This window comes from Cucurbita moschata, unplaced genomic scaffold (genome assembly GCF_002738365.1).
Source record: "Cucurbita moschata cultivar Rifu unplaced genomic scaffold, Cmos_1.0 Cmo_Scf00025, whole genome shotgun sequence".
NCBI classification, from domain to species: domain Eukaryota; kingdom Viridiplantae; phylum Streptophyta; class Magnoliopsida; order Cucurbitales; family Cucurbitaceae; genus Cucurbita; species Cucurbita moschata.
In genome coordinates, this window is record NW_019268541.1 from 2,654,431 (window position 1) to 2,667,705 (window position 13,275).

General features: G+C 33.2%; 1 protein-coding gene and 1 long non-coding RNA gene across 2 annotated transcripts; one reads left to right on the forward strand and one right to left on the reverse strand.

The window, feature by feature from the left end:
- The first annotated feature begins 1,088 nt into the window (after window positions 1-1,088).
- Window positions 1,089-3,882, forward strand: LOC111461406. Its single transcript, XR_002713559.1, has 3 exons — window positions 1,089-1,484; window positions 3,308-3,396; window positions 3,745-3,882. It is a non-coding gene; the product is annotated as an uncharacterized LOC111461406 (long non-coding RNA).
- A 4,901-nt stretch (window positions 3,883-8,783) lies between these two features.
- Window positions 8,784-13,275, reverse strand: LOC111461402 (beta-glucosidase 24-like). Its single transcript, XM_023104916.1, has 14 exons — window positions 13,203-13,275; window positions 12,658-12,749; window positions 12,347-12,416; window positions 12,205-12,263; window positions 12,039-12,114; window positions 11,874-11,951; window positions 11,687-11,774; window positions 10,314-10,569; window positions 10,122-10,237; window positions 9,834-10,048; window positions 9,687-9,718; window positions 9,456-9,561; window positions 9,280-9,382; window positions 8,784-9,158 (listed from the first exon to the last, which is right to left on the reverse strand). Exons 1-14 carry the CDS (start codon window positions 13,210-13,212, stop codon window positions 8,990-8,992), a joined length of 1,470 nt encoding a protein of 489 aa, XP_022960684.1. The 5' UTR covers window positions 13,213-13,275; the 3' UTR covers window positions 8,784-8,989.

The following is a 13,275-nucleotide window of genomic DNA, read 5'->3' on the forward strand; positions in this document are numbered from 1 at the left end:
CCTAAGATGATTAGAGATAGGTCCCTAAATCATGATTGCATGTGTTTGCATTTGCATGGCCCCCTATAGTGGGGCCACTTACTGAGTATTCTTTGAAATACTCAGGCCGTGTGCCACTTCATTTTTCAGGTAAAGGCAAGGCGCACTTGTATGGAGGACGGCGGCATCGCGAGCAGAGACTGTGGCACGTGCATAGGATAGATTCATATTTAAATTTCTAGTCTTAAGTTAGAATAGGTTGTTTTGCATTTCATTGTTTTAAATTATTTTGTATTTGTTTTTGTTTTCTCTAAATGTTCAGTATTTCATATTTAAACACGTAAGACCATGGCTGTGTTTTCTAGAGAAGAAGTTGTTTTAAACGGTTTTTTTTAAATTTACGTTATCAATTATGTTCATATAAGAGTTATTTCCGCATTATAGATGAGCATCAAACGTTAGTAGCGACTCTGAGTATGTGAAAATTTAGGGTCGTTACAATCATAGTATGTAGCTAACTTGGAGTCTTCGCTTCTTTTGTACAAAAGATCGTAGACGATTGTACCCTTAACATATCTCAAGATTCATCGAGCCACATCCAAATGAGACATTTTCAAACTTTGCATGTATCAACTAATGACTCAAACTAGATTCTCAATCCCTTTGGTTGGTTCATATAGATCTCCCGGTCCAACTCCCCATGCAATAAAGCATTTTTCACATCTATCTACCATAATTTTCAAGTTTTACTTGTCACAAGTGCTCTCTGGTACGATAGTGATCTTCGCCACTAGATTAAACGTTTCATCATAGCCTAACCCATATTATTGAGAGAACCCTTGAGTATAAGTCGAGCCTTGTATCTCTCAATTAATTCTTCTTGGGGACTCTCTATTTTGTAAACACACTTGCAAAAAATGAGTTTGCATCTTATAGCTCACTACAAGAAAAGTAGCTTTTCATAGCATTGTAGAATAACATTTTTAAAATAATGCTATGAAAAAGAAGGAAAATGGCCCAACTCTCTCTTCCCTCCCTTTTTTTTTTCCGGTTTCGCTCTCATTTCTTTTTCTTTTTGGGTTTCCTTCTCATTTCTTCCCTTCTTTCTCCTAGCCCTAGATCCATCTCCTCTCTCATTTCTTCGGTTCTTTCTCTTAGCCCTAGATCTATCTCTTCTGGGCTTTTTCCTTTCTTTCCATTGACAGTTTCAAACTCACCCATTTCTCTCATTAGGCTGCTGGAAGTGGTCGACAACAACCACAACAACGGCGGTAGAGGCGGCGGCGAGGATCATGACCGGAACGCAGATGATTGGGATTGGGCGGCCCTGCTATCGCAATCGTACAACTAGAATGAACTGGATGAGATGCAGAGGAGCTGGCTTCTCGGTCCGGTGGAGGGAAAGAAAAACAGATATGTTGACCTCATGTCGAAGAAGGCTTTGAAATAGGAATACTGGTGGAATCAAGATGTGCCCATCCTATTTTATTTTCGGACGACCCATGGTACGGCTCCCCTTCTAAAAGATTTTGTATTTTAATCAATTTTTTTTTTCTTCTGTCGTTGTTCAGTTTAGAAGCTTAGTGCTTGAAATGACCTGAGTGGTTGCTGATAGACATAGACAGGGCTTTTGATTTTGATGCATCACTCTTGAATTTGATTCTTTAGTTAGATAAAATGGAGTTAAAGGGTCATTTAAATACGGGAGAGCCATTATTGTAGAATAACTTTCACTTCAGTGTTAGGAGGACATGTGTGGTTACGGTAAGAAAGGAAGGGGTGAAGGGAAAATCATGACCATTAGCTCATTATGTTATTGGCTATTTGGATGAGAAGCATAGATATAGACACAAGACAAATTAATATAACAAAGATAGAACACCATATTTTTAATGTCTAGAACACATTATAAATTACCATAATTGAGCGATTAAGTGACTGAGAGTTGCTTCGAGCAGTGGAAAGGGGTGAAAGGGAAATGATTGAGAGTGAAAAATTAAAGGGGCAATCATAATAATATTATTGGAGACTTAACTTTTAAGTGGGGATTTGATATAATTTAGTTGGAAAGGAAAGAGTGTTGTGTGGGATATTAAGTAAGATTGTTGGGACTTGAGCAAAGAAGAATAATAATAGAGTCTCGGTAGGTTTTGTTTGGTGTAATTTGAAGTAAGGTGTGAATTTTAAATGTGCTAAGAAGTATACAAATCTGGAGGGAGGAAATTTAGAGTTTTGGTAGTGTGACAATGTCTTCTTTAGGCTCTATGTCAAATTAGAGATTGAGAAAATGTGACCAATTTTTCACTAACAAAGTTGCAAAGTTGCACTACAAGCTGCTTTCCATTACCTTCACAGAGATTCAAATATGCTTTGGTAGATACCCACGTTTTGCTTATGCAAAGAATTCTAAACTCTTCACAATATGGTAACAAATTTTTCTCTGCTTATTTATCATTTTTTTTCAATATTTACTATTTTGGTTTTAGTTGATTATGTGAGAATGAGTACATGTGAAAAAAATGTTAATGTATGCCTTCTTCCTCTTTCCATTTCTTTTTGCTCTTCGGACATTTTATCTTTTTAGTTATTTATTATCTCTTACACATGAATGATGCTACTTCAAATTCTTTATTGTCTTAATTTACTTTGAAAAATATTTATCTAATGGCAAAATTTTAATTAAAAGACTCCTATCCATTACAAAGAAGACTTTTAATCCTTTGTTTCCCTCTTGATTTAAGCTTTACAACCTACAATTTGTTAAAGTAGGTCGCATTGTCACAATTAGTGTTGTCATCGTATATTTGTTTTGGTTTTAATGTTAATGATTTGTTGTTATAGGGTGCATATAAGGTTAGTTGTTGTGGAAATAGGTTGTTATGGAATAGGAGTGAGGTCAAGGAATAATTGCAAGTGTGTCTCTATCTTCTCTTTCTTGCATTTCTTTGATATTGAGTAATGGTAAACAAGTTCATTCATAGAATAGGTGGAAAATGAGATGATTTTAGAGATTGTTACAAAAAATTTCTAATATCTCACTACTAGTCTGCACTATATAAGTCTCTATCTCTTTTTTCTTTTTCTTACCATTGCATGTCTTTGTCGTCACAAAAAATAATACCTTTGTAGCTTTTAAATATAACATTTTGAACTAAAAGCTATGAAAAATTGAACATACAATTTTTTAACTCTGCAATTTTTATTTCTCTCCCCTTCCATCTTTTGGTTTTTGTCCATTTCATTTCACAACTTCTTTCCCTCCTCGCACATCAAAATTCTTCTTTCATTTTGTCAACTTAATTCTATATTACTAATTATTCTCTTTCAGAAAGTTAGAGAGACGAAGATGAGCAAAGCAATAATGACTTGAAGGAAGAGGCTTTCGAGATGTCGTACCACGAGCCTTCAAAGATTTAGGTAAGTTCAATTGGAATTGGTTGCTATATTTTAGATTCTTGATGTTCAACTATGGATTTACAGTCACTTCCTCTAATACTCTTCTCTATTTATGATTGTTTTGAATTTTAAAGTGGTTTTTGTCCAAAGAAGAACTCTCAAGTTAAGATTTCACTTTTTATTTTATTTTATATATTCATTTTTTTTATAGGATTCTAAGGATTCTAATGCTAAATTGAGTTAAAATTTTCCATTTTCTAATTAGGATTTGAGTGGTTATAAGTAATAGTAAAATCTTGTTTTTATTTTACTTTTTTTTTTTTTTTTGGTTCATTATCTTATAAGATGTTTTAATATCTAATATTTCAGCTGAAAAGTTTGTAAGAGTATACTCCACGAGCAAAGATGATAGAAGACTTACAATGCAAAGCCTCAACATAATAGCGACTCTGATTCATTGAACAACAAAGAGAATACTTTATCTTGTATCATTTGAATACATTAGTTTGTAACCTAAATAGATTATCAAATTTCAATTCATTGTTATGTATTTCATGTGTGTTTAGTTAAAGATGTGTACTTGGATTAAATTTTATTACGATATAATTAATTCAACGATATTTAAATATTAAAATAAAATTTGACAACAAAAAATAATAAATTCTATGAAAAGATTATTAGAATAATTATAATTATTATAAATGATTAAATAACTTTATTATAGCATAATATTAAAGTTATAAATGTTATATTATAGCGTTAAAAAAATGCAATTATAAGTTGAAAATAACACAATATTTTAGTAATGTTAAACATATAATAGCATTAGTAAAAACGCTATAAAATGATTATATAACAATGTATAAAAGCTATAACTTCATACTTTATTATAGCCTTTATTATAGCTACAAAAAAATGCTATAAAATGTCCCATACTTTTAATAACATAGGCTGTCACGACGAAGTTTATGATAGCATTTTTCGTAAGCTATTGTATTCATTGTTTCTTGTAGTGTAGTCTTGACAGGAATTCCCATATTTGATTTGGCTCCAAGCCTATAATTTCTTCCTCAATTTCCTTCTATCAAGCCGTATTTTGTGATACTTCTTCATACATCTATGGCTCTTTAACTTCGTTTTCTATAGTAGCTACATTGACATACTTTGGATTTGACTTTTGGATTCTTTCTAACCGTCTAATTTGTTGATGTGTCATTTCCTTTTCACTAGGTTTGCTTGGTTCAGCCACTTCTTGCTCACCAAAATTAGTGTCACTTGGATCTTCAAGTGCATTAGCACTTAACCAAATATTTGTATATGCTTTTCCATCTTCTGTGGTATAATTTTTTTCAATATTGTTCGAGTATGGTAAGACGTTCTTCACTGAGGACCACCACACTTCTGTTGAACCACTCTGATCACGAATTATGTGGTTTGAGTTTTTGGAATCAATCTTCCAATCATTTTCATGCATAATCGGTATACTCTCTCATCATCACCATGAGCACTAACTCGTCTTCTTCTATGACACATAGTACCTTTGAATCTCATTCATCCTCCAATCTCCTTTTTTGAGGTTGCCACATTGTTTTCGAATTTTTCCTAGACCAACAATTCTTGAACATGTGGCTCTTCGTCCTATAATTGTAGCAAATACTTTCAAATATTTTCTCTTGAGAACTCTTATTGTCGCTCTCTGAGCTTTCGTAGGTTGTGCAGTTTCTTGGTGATTTTTTTTTTTTTTTTTTTTTTTTTTTTTTACAATTTTGTATCCACGCTTGGTAAACGAATTATTGTTGCTTTGATTTTCACTTGTGTAGAAGGCTTCTTCTTCGCCCTTTAACGTGATGTCTCCTATTTGTTTACTCATGCCTTTACTAACAAATTTTCAAACTCTGCAAGTGATGGTTGAGTGAGCCATCCTTGGTTGCAATTGGTGGATAATGATCCTCTTCGTTCGAGCTTCTCCAATGACAGATTTCGAGTCTAGTTCAGTAATCTCTCAACAGATCGACTTGACCTAGTAAAAGTACTGAGTAATCATCATGTCGTATTGTCATATTGATAAAAGCTCGTTCTCCAGAAGTTGTAACGTCATACATTCTTCTTTGAGAACAACATCACGAATATGTTTCGTGCTGCTTTTGGTGTCTTGTAATCTCAAATGTTCGTCTTTGCGAATTGTATCATGAATGTGTCCCATACTTCTTTCAGTGTCTTATCATCCCAAATGTGCTCTAACACCTCTTCTTCAATTTTTCTTTTCAAGACAAACATTGTTTTACCTTATTTGATTCTTCATTTGCACAAGGCACCATTAGAATCCTCCGACACCATAATTTTGCTTCTGTCAACAACCTCCCAAAGGTCTTGTTCTTGTAAATAGGACATCATACATGTTGCCCACGTGTTATAGTTGTTGCTGTTGAGTTTCTTAATTCTTTCAAGGATTTGGAAATTACCCATTGTGTTGCCTATACATCAATAACACCAAACAAGCTTTTTTGACACAAAACTTAGAGAGTCACGGACTACTCATAACACAAAAAAACTCACTCACTAATAATTTCAAGAAATTGTTTAGGATGTGGAAGATCAGAAAAGGCTAAAAAGCTGCCACCACATAGCATACTAAGAATTTCAAGAGATCAGACAACCAATACAAACCTCGATCTAATATCATATTGTTGAACACAACTCTTTGTGACAAACACTCACACTCTTTATTAAATCCAATCAAGAAGAGATTATAAGACATTTTGTAGAATATTGCTACATTTTGTTTTGCATGAGACGACTTCGAATTTTTTGGGATGAAAACCTTAGTAAGGTGACGAAATCTTTTGGGGACCCTGTAGCAATTTTGACAGCAAATTTTTGGGGGATTACAAGAAAATTTTAATCTAAATTAGCAAGCCACATAGGCCGTTGACTACCCAATTAGAAGCTACCTAGGTGGACCAATCATCCCTTTTCAGGACCAATCATCCATTTTCAGTCCTAAATGAAAAAAAAAAAAAAACAATATAAAAGGAGAAAACTTTCAAAGATTAAATTTAAATTTAATATTTTTTTTCATTCTACGACTTTTAAAAGAGTTCGTGTATACATCGTCTCATTAAGTTATACATACATAAATAAATAAATAAATAAATAAATATATATATATATATATTATATAAACAAATGAAATTATATTTAACTATCAGTCTACTTCTCTCCGGAACCTGAACCGATATGACCTTCCCTGATGGCCTTCGTTAAATAGGTGAAGTAGCTAATTTATTTCCTCGACTGTAAACAAGGGTTGAACTACTGATCTTTCTCTTTGCTTTCCGCTTTCAAGACTGAACCTCAAACCTTTTTCTTGCTTGAACGGTAAAGTGGTTTCACTACTGATCTTTCTCTTCTCTTGCTTGTCTTCTCCTGGAAAATCAATAATAAAGTCTTTACCATTCTTTTAGTTGTTGATGAGGTGACACCCCTATTTGAATTGGGGATATATATATATATATATATATATATATATATATATATATATATATAGAAACAAATGAAATTATATTTATTAAATTAGGAATAACTCAACAGTAATTTAATGATTTAAGTGGAAGGTTTATATTTATACGAAGATTTGAATGTTTTTATATCACTAAATGTGTGATTAATTTTTTTTCTTATGTTGGTGGTAAGATAGTCAAAAATTATTTTTGGCAGATCATTTACCCAAAGGTTTAAAATAGTAAATGTGAACTTTTTATTGTTATTAAAAGGATAATGCACTGTCTCATGGCTTCTACAATAGTCGTTCTCATCTGTCTAGTCCTCTTGCGAAAAAATTTATGTGACAATACTTATTATAAGTAGCTCATGGTTGGAATTAGAAACTACACAAGTACATGTTGTGTATGTAATGTCTATAATGATGGATTGGTGGGACCTAAAATCATGACTAATCTTGAACTCTATTTTTTTTTTTAAGAATAATTGGATTGCAATACTTCTCACCCACGATCTACACGCATGTACATGGATTCACTAGGTGAGAATCACTATCATACTCCATAAACTTGACTATGCGCTTGTACGTGCTCACATGACCAAAACTTGTAAAAAAGAAAGGAACGTGGATGAAGTATCGTAACTATGCGTATTTGTATGACTGAATTAATAATCCATGACTAAATGATTACACAACATATATTAAATTTCATAATACAAAATATTAGCCGAGTGATATGGTGCTACATAAAACATTTTCATACCTACCGCAACTTTAATCTCTTATGGGACTTGAAATCATGTCAACCACTCTTAATCATATCATATATTTGTGTTAAATCTTTAACTCAAGGGAGCACATGCCACACATAAACATACCATAGTACCTGCATCACATAATCAACTTAAATAAATTGGGACTTTAATTATTATGGATGAATATAAATAAATTGGACTTTAATTATTATGGATTAAGCTATTCATGCATCAAACAATTCATCCAATCAACTTCAAAGACATTCTTATGGTATGTTACCTCAATTAGAGAATGACAACAATTTTAAATTTCTATTAGTTAGTAGATGCATTGGTTTTAAACCAGCGGAGGTTAATATCACTCCGTACATGTAAAAAGCTTATAACTCATTGATCCTATTAGAAAAGTTTACACTGAAGGATCAATGAACGGGTCAAGCCTAACCAGGATCTAGGTGAAACAACCAATTAATATTTTTTAAACGGTTACAATATACCAAAAAAAAAAAAAAAAAATTATCCTTGAAAGTACCTCACCTTGGAGAAGATCGAGATACTATGCTATTATTTCACCCTCTATGTCGCCTTCTCTAATTGATTGTTGGACTGAACAGTGCAATTTTCACCTATAAAGTGTCTTCATTTCCTTAGCTAGAATATGCGTCACAATTTTGTACGACATATATACATGAAACACATTGTGAATTATAGGAAGAGACATGGCGTTGGGGTACTCAAGACCTTGAAAATTACCGAGGAAATGTTGATCCAAAGTATCTGTTTAGATTACTTACGCATAGTTGGCATTTATCATACACCATGTATTCCGATCCCCTTTTCCTCATTGTATGAACTTGACACATATATAGTTACCCTCTCAACATATTTTGGTTCATTTTTCTTGCCGGTAAAGTTTTAAAATTCCAAGGAAATTTTATATCTAAATTTTTGTTTCCAGTTTCGCCTAGTCTTTTGAGTCATTCTCGATCTTTTGATGCCTCAAAATTTTGGAGTGTAACATGCACCCACTACTTATAAAAACACTTGTGAAATTTCAGCCAAACTCATCATCATTTACTACCTCGAAAATACTTGAAACAAAATTAACCATTATATTCAAAAGAAAATTAAGAAAGAATCAAAGTGAGGGAGCAAGAAAAGAGATAAGAAATTTATTTCACTTCATATCATGATATAGAAAACATAAAGTTACTTTGTCAAAAATAAGTGCATTTGTGATTGCAATTGCAATTTATTTAGTATCTTCTCCCAGTAGCAAGTGCTCTAGAAGGTTGCAATTACGAAACACAAAATGATAATAAGATAGCATACAATATAGAAGATTTGTGTATCGTTTTCAAGTCTTGAGAAAATTGTGGAACCATTTTGCTGAGTTTTTCGGCTCTCTCGTCAAATTATTCTTGAAATCAACGTAAGTGAGACCAAAGCGCATAGTGTATCCACTCGCCCATTCAAAATTGTCTAATAATGACCATGCAAAATAGCCACCAACCCTTACACCATCCCTACATCATTTTTCAAAATATAACATAATTACAATCTCAAAGAGTAGGAAAAGACATTTCACTAAAATATCATAATTAAAAACAAGTAATTAATAGCTTAATCTTTTGCTGTGTTACTTACTTCAATGCTTTATGAATATAATAGAGATGGTCATGAATATATTTGACTCTACCCTCGTCTCTTATTAAATCTTCAACATTCGGGCTATCATAGTCGAGGTATCCTGCCATGGTAAAGTTTAATTAATAAGCAAGCTAATTAAACATATAATTAAATTATAAACTTTTTTTCCATACCATTTTCCGTAATATAAATAATTGGATTGTGATAATTTTTCTTTATATATAACAACAAGTCTTCTATTCCTTTGGGATAAACAGCTAGCCAAGATGATGGACTCACCTACGCAATTCACAAATAGCAAATTATTGGATTTAAATAGGCATAAAATGAATTTAAACTTCAAAATAACAATTTGAAACACTATTATTGTTATAATTGTTGGAACGAAATTCGAACGCTATTACCTTTGGACCAATGGAGACTCCATCACGATCAGCTACAATGCAAAGATATTATATAAAAATTCAAATCATAGAATAGATATGTGATATGAGAAAGAAATGCTAATCAAGTATAGATGAACTAAAAAGTATATTTGAAAGAGTGCATACTTGAAAGAGTTGCATGAATATCATTCAAATAGCTTGGTTCTGGGTGAACATCATTGGGATTATCTTTTGCATAATTGGCTGTGTAATAGTTTAATCCAAGAAAATCAAAGGAGTTTGTGATGAGAGTGCGTTCTTCGTCTGTGAATTTGGGCAATCTATTCCCCACAGCCAACATGTTCACCGGATAATCTCCATAAACGAGTGGATGCAACATCCTAAATGCATTTAATTATTTGGTCATATATTTGCAACAAAATGTTGAGTTCTTAGAGATATTAATTTACTTACCAACCAAGCGAAAAATCATAAGCTCGATCTCTAGCTTTGTTGTCTTCCTCAGAATCTGAATATGGTACGTACCATGTTGATGTCAATGTGATGCCAATCTCGCCCTTTTGGTCTGCCTAAGAGTACCATTCAATGTAAATATGCATAAACATTAGCTCCCAACTTAAACTTTATTAAACAACAAAAGAGAACCTGATATTTGGTCTTGTAAAGATTGGCAGCAGCAGCGTGTGCAAGAATTAGGTTGTGACCAACAATGTATGGTTCGGTGCCAGAATTACCACCAAGATAGCGACTTGGATCCCATTCAGCACCTCTACCGGGTGCGTATTCCCCAATTACATAACCTTTGCATGTGAACATGACTGGTTCATTTAAAGTTATCCAATGTTTCACTTTTTCTCCAAACTCCTTGAAACAAAACTCGGCGAAGTCTCGAAAATCATCACTGCAAGTAATTTGCACCATTATTTTTATGTCTTTCAAAACATTTCACTTTTTCTTGATGCAAATTTATTGAATACCGTTCTCATTCAAAGTTTTGTTTTACGAAGAGCACAAGCTTACCATTAGTAGATATGATCTTTTACGGTTCGTTAGTTATTGTCGTCAGCCTCACGATTTTAAAACATATCTATTAGGGAGAGGATTCCACGCATTCTAAGAAATGTTTTGGTCCCCTCTCCAACCAATGTGGGACCTCGCAATCCACCCTTCTTGAGGACCAGCATCCTCACTAGCACACTGCTCAGTGTCTAACTCTAATATTATCTGTAATAGCCTAAGCTCTAATAGATATTGTCCACTTCGGCCCATTATGTATCCCTGTCAGGCTTACGGTTTTAAAACACGTATACTAGAAAGAGGTTTTCAGACCTTATAAGAAATGCTTGTTCCCCTTTCCGACTAATGTGGGATAGGAACAAAGCATTCCTTATAAGAGTGTAGAAAGCTCTTCTTAATAGACACGTTTTAAAACTTTGAGGGGAAGTGTTGAGGGAAAAGTCTAAAAAAGACAATATCGGCTAGCGGTGGGCTTGAGTTGTTACAAACATTGTGAGATCCACATCGGTTGGAAAGGTGAACTAAACGTTATTTATAAGCGTGGGAAAACCTCTCCCTATCAGACACTTTTTAAAAATCTTAAGGAGTAAAAATCTTAAGGAGAACTCGAAAAAAAAAGCCGAAAGAGAACAGATCGAACTTTTCTCCAAATTCTTACAAGTCCAAAATCAAATTTGTTTATGAATGAAAAAAAAGCAATTGTTACTAAAGACCTTATTTATTTTTGGTAATAAACAAGACTAAAAAAGTATTTCCTACAATATTAATTTAATTTGAATACTTTTAGTGAATGTGTCATTAGATTATGTAAATCAATTAGCATTAATGATATGATAATTTAAACCTCTTAGTCAAACAAACAAACAAAAAAAAAGAATAATTAAAGCCTACATATAAATAATTTAGTCCCTAAAGAGCCCATGTTGCTATCACTTATTTAGTACTAATAATTGATACTCCTATATGGAGAGAATATGATAATGGTATAGAAATTTACTTACACAATTTGACTATTCAAGAAGCCACCATATTCGGTTTCTAAATCTTGAGGAACATCCCAATGAAATAGTGTGACATAAGGTTTGATCTCTACAGATGAAAACACACAGCCACATGATTAGTTGACTCATTTTGAGATTAATAAAACTTGCTTAACATAATCAATGAGATTAATCACTAATAACCCACTATTTGCACGCAGTTCATCGATGAGACTATGGTAGTAATCAATTCCTTGTTGATTCACACCCCCAGAAAGCTTTCCAGCTGAAATTCAACAACAACATTAATGTTCATAAAATTAAGCTTAGAAAATATTAATTAAAATAGAATTGTTCATCTCTAAGTTCTTACTTGGAAAAATTCTAGACCAAGCGATTGAGAATCGATAAACGTTAAAACCTATTTTGTTCATGATGCCAACGTCTTCCTGCATTGTAAACAATTATGGGATTTGATTAAGATTTATATATCTATAGTTTGAAGAGTTATGGGATTTGTTTGTTCTCATTTTAGTCACCTTATAGCGATGATACTCATCAACAGCTATATCTCCATTTTTGTGATCAGCAATTCTCTCTGAAATTTAACAAATAAACAACATTGAGATCCATAATTATTTGTGGAATTCAACAAAATAAGCAACATTGAGAGAGACATGCCTGGGTGTTCGTGGGTGTAGGTATCCCAAATACTTGGCCCTTTGCCATACTTAAAGGCAGCCCCTTCATACTGAACAAGCCATAACAAATCAATACTCATTCTTTGATCTTAATTTATTATTATTTGTATATGTAACGGTCTAAGCACACTGCTAGTAGATATTGTTCTCTTTGGGTTTTCCTTTTCGGGCTTTCCCTTAAGGCTTTAAAACACGTCTACTAGGGTAAGGTTTCCACACCTTTATAAAAGGTGTTTTGTTCTCCTCTCCAACCAACGTGGGACATTATAGTCTATGCAACTTTTACTTAACCTGGTAAGCTGAAGATGCTGCTCCAAATACAAAGTCTTCAGGAAAGCTGCTTCGTCTTATTATGGCGACTGGCTGACTACTGCTATCGATAACTGCAAACACATGAAGCACAAAGTTTAGGGAATAACACAATTGTAACGGCCTAAGCTCACCGCTACTAGATATTGTCTTTTTTGAACTTTCTCTTTTGAGGGCTTTCCCTTTCGAGCTTTTCTTCAAAGTTTTTAAAATGTGTTTGCTTGGGAGAGGTTTCCAGATCCTGTTGATGATTGTCGGGAGGTAGTCTCACATTGGCTAATTTAGGGAATGATCATGGGTTTATAAGTAAGGAATACATCTTCATTGGTTGAGGCCTTTTGGGAAAACGCCAAAAGCAAAATGAGAGCTTATGCTCAAAGTGGACAATATCATACTATTGTGGAGATTTGTGATTCCTAACACATCTTTATAAAGAATGTTTCGTTCTCCTCTCCAATTAACATGAGATCTCAAATATGATGTAGCGATGGACTACGAACAAAAATAAAAGAAAGTAATTCACTTACCGCTAGCCATTGAGCTTCAAGAGGAGCAAGGGTTTGAGTGCTTAGATCTTGGAGAGTGTTTGAGATAAAAGGT

Bases quoted from the DNA above. Each gene is read 5' to 3' on its own strand.
- LOC111461402 (XM_023104916.1), bottom strand. The intron at 12,417-12,657 runs GTTAAGTAAAAG...TGGCTTGTTCAG, and splicing joins CAGCATCTTCAGCTTACCAG to TATGAAGGGGCTGCCTTTAA. The intron at 9,383-9,455 runs GTATGGAAAAAA...TTACCATGGCAG, and splicing joins TATTTATATTACGGAAAATG to GATACCTCGACTATGATAGC.